At 50.5% G+C, this 3,099-nt stretch overlaps 1 protein-coding gene across 1 annotated transcript in view; it reads right to left on the bottom strand.

Moving 5' to 3' along the window:
* The window catches only part of PVRL1 (poliovirus receptor-related 1 (herpesvirus entry mediator C)), a gene marked incomplete at its 5' end in the record, with an annotated part of 56,280 nt that extends 54,255 nt beyond the window's left edge, over window positions 1-2,025 (bottom strand). Inside the window, one exon of the mRNA XM_015410984.1 lies at window positions 1,668-2,025. Coding sequence (XP_015266470.1) covers window positions 1,668-2,025 — 358 coding nt within the window. The remainder of the gene's footprint in view (window positions 1-1,667) is intronic.
* Window positions 2,026-3,099: the final 1,074 nt, after the last annotated feature.

Here is a 3,099-nt window from a genome sequence, read left to right as displayed (position 1 = left end):
GAGGAGGAGGAGGAGGAGGAGGAGATTGGATTTATACCTTCACTACCCAAAGGTGTCTCAGAGCGGCTTACAAACTCCTTTCCCTTCCCCACCCCACAACAGACACCCTGTGAGGTAGGCGGGGCTGAGAGAGCTCTTGACAGAAATGGCTCTTTTTTCAAGAACACCTCTTTTCAGAGCTATGGCATGCCCAAGGTCATCCAGCCAGGTGCATGTGGAGGATTGGGGAATCAAACCCGGTTCTCCCAGATTAGAGTCCGTGCACTTAACCATTTTAAATGGTTAGCCACCTCAGTGGCCCTTGTAAAAGTAGAAAGGCAGGATACAAATTTTGTAAAAAAAAACCAAAACACATTTTTTTTTAAAAAAAGATGGAAAGCAGGGAGACGAGCTTAGCCTGTCCCCCGCACAGTCGGTACAAGAATCCCCTCTGATCATCCATTCCTCCTCTTGCAGAGATAAGCAACACAGGCCCCTGGCTTTGGCAGTTTCTCTCAGAGCTCTCTTAGCCCCACCCCATCACAGGGCATCTGTTGTGGGGAAGGGGAAGGAAAGGAGATTGTAAGCTTTATTTTTATTCAGTTTTATTCAGGTACAAGCTCTCCCTCCTCTGCGAGGGCAGATCTGCACGTTCCCCCCCCCCCCCAATAACTATAACAACAAAACACACCCGGGAGCCTGAGCGGTGGCCGTTGCCTTCTGACACGCCTCCGGCGAGGTCAGGGGGTGTGGCATATGCAAATGTTATGCTAATGAGTCATGCTAATGAGCTCCTGCACCTCTTCTTCTACGAAATGACCCCTGAGAAGCCCTGTGAAGAAAGGCTGAAGGAGTTCGGGAATGTTCAGTCTGCAGAAGAGGAGGTGGGGGGGGGGGACAGGATGGCTCTCTTGAAGTCTCTGAAAGGCTGTCACTTAGAGGAGGGCAAAGAGCTGTTCCCCTTGGCAGCAGAGGATTAAGGACTCACAATCATGGGTTTAGATTAAGGGCGGGAAGGTGCTGCCTGGATTTTAGGAGAATCGTCTTGACAGTCAGAGTGGTGGAAAGGTGGAATCAGTTGCCTCGGGAGGTGGTGAGCTTCCCCTCCCTGGCAGTCTTCAAGCAGGGGCTAGGCAAACACCTGTCAGGGATGCTCTAGACCAGTGTTGGCGAACCTACGGCACGGGTGCCAGAGGTGGCACTCAGAGGCCTCTCTGTGGGCATGCGTGCCATCACCCCAGCCAGGCCCAGACCATCATTAAAGTGTCAAATTCTCTGCCAAATAATTTTAAGTCAATGAAAGCATTTGGGATTGCTTCCCTTACTTTGTTTGGATCCTCTTAAGTTCATGTAGGAGTTGTTTTTTTCTAAACTAAAACCTCAGTATTCAGGTTAAATTGCCGTGTAGGCACTTTGCAGTAAATAAGTGGGTTTTGGGTCGCAGTTTGGGCGCTCGGTCTCTAAAAGGTTCGCCATCACTGCTCTAGACTGACCCTGCATTGAGTAGCGGGTTGGACTAGATGGCCTGTATGTCCCCTTCCAACAAGTCTGTGATTCTATGTTTCTATGTCCCAACAGAAACCCCGGCTCTTTCTCAGTTTCCACACACCGACAAAGCCTCCGCCCAAGAGAAGCAGAACCGCACCCTTTCCGAAACGGGACCCCAGCAGTCGACCCGACCCACTTACCCAACACGGTGAGGTTGAGCTGATTCTCCCGGTTGCCGCTGGGGAAAGTCGCGAACTCGCAGATGTAGACCCCTTCATCGTCCAGCTCGAGGCCCAAGAGGCGGATGGTGCCGTCCTTGGTGGACGGGCTCTGGAACAGCACCCGCTCCTTGTAGGGGGCCAGGATGGAGACGCCCATGTTGGGGTTGAAGATGGCCACGTTCTGCTTGGAGCCGTTGGTGGCCTTCTGCCACGTGACTTGCGTGATCTTCACATTGGTGGGGTTCGGGTTGGTGAAGCTGCAGTGCAGGATCACGTCGGTCCCAATGAAGCCCGAGACCGTGTCGTTGACCAGCACCGTCTGAGCCCAAAGGCCTGCGAGAAGAGGGGAAGGGGAAAGGGAAGAAAAAGAACGAGAGAGGATTTAGTAACGGGAGAAGACCCTCCCTACTGGAATCCCACTGCACTTGCGTGTCCTATTGACCTTCTCCGCTTGCCCCTCGGCAGCAGAGGGTTCCCACAAACCGAACTCATTGCCGCCCTGCAGATACACACGTTGAGGACAGATGGCTACAAGAGGGGGGACTTCCTCTCCCCAGCATCGTGGCTGCTTTTACTGAGTCTGTCCAGAAGCAAGCTGTGATAGAAAGCTGCCTTGCAAACGGGGCCAAAAAGTGAGCCCACCAAAACTTTTAGTATGTCTGCTATGTGTCCTCAGGTTCCTTCTGACCAGGGGTCATTTCCTGCAGGAGCGCACAGGAGCGGAGTTCCGGCAGTAAAGAGCCCAGGGGGCGGGCACATGCAACAGGCCCCACCCCCAGTTCCCAGCAGCCCTCAGTCAGAGCAAGAAGCAGCCAGGTAAGTTGCAGAGCTCCCCCTGGCCCCCCGGCCCAAAACAATCAAGTGGCACCTCTAAGACCAAGTTTTATTCGGGTACAAGCTCTCCTTCCTCTGTGAGGACAGATCTGCACGTTCCCCCCCCCCATAGCTAACAATCCAAAACAGTCCAGTGGAGCCTGAGCGGTGGGTGTGGCCTTCTGACACACTTCTGGTGATGTCAGGGGGTGTGGCATATGCAAATGAGTTATGCTAATAAGTTATGCTAATGAGCTCCTGCACTTCTTTTTCTACGAAATGACCCCTGCTTCTGACTTATGGTAATGACCAGTGTTCCCTCTAAGCTGAGTTTGTGTGAGCTCGCTCAAAGGTTTTTTTTATTATTTTTATTATTTTTATTTATTTATTTTTATTTTTTATTTTTTTTAAAATAATTTCATCTTTATTAAACACAAACAACCCCTCACCTAGACAGTAAACATACAACACTTAATATTCCACATAAAAACGGATCCCTCCTCTGTACATTCAAAGTAAATCAACTATACAGTTATAAACCAAACTGATTAACTTGAGTGTTCAATTCAACTCATTTATAAACATTTGACCAGATTTT

The sequence above is a fragment of the Gekko japonicus genome, unplaced genomic scaffold (genome assembly GCF_001447785.1).
Source record: "Gekko japonicus isolate JY-2015 unplaced genomic scaffold, Gekko_japonicus_V1.1 scaffold305, whole genome shotgun sequence".
NCBI lineage: Eukaryota > Metazoa > Chordata > Lepidosauria > Squamata > Gekkonidae > Gekko > Gekko japonicus.
The sequence above is the reverse complement of the archived record's forward strand: the minus strand, read 5'-3'. Positions and strand labels throughout refer to the sequence as shown.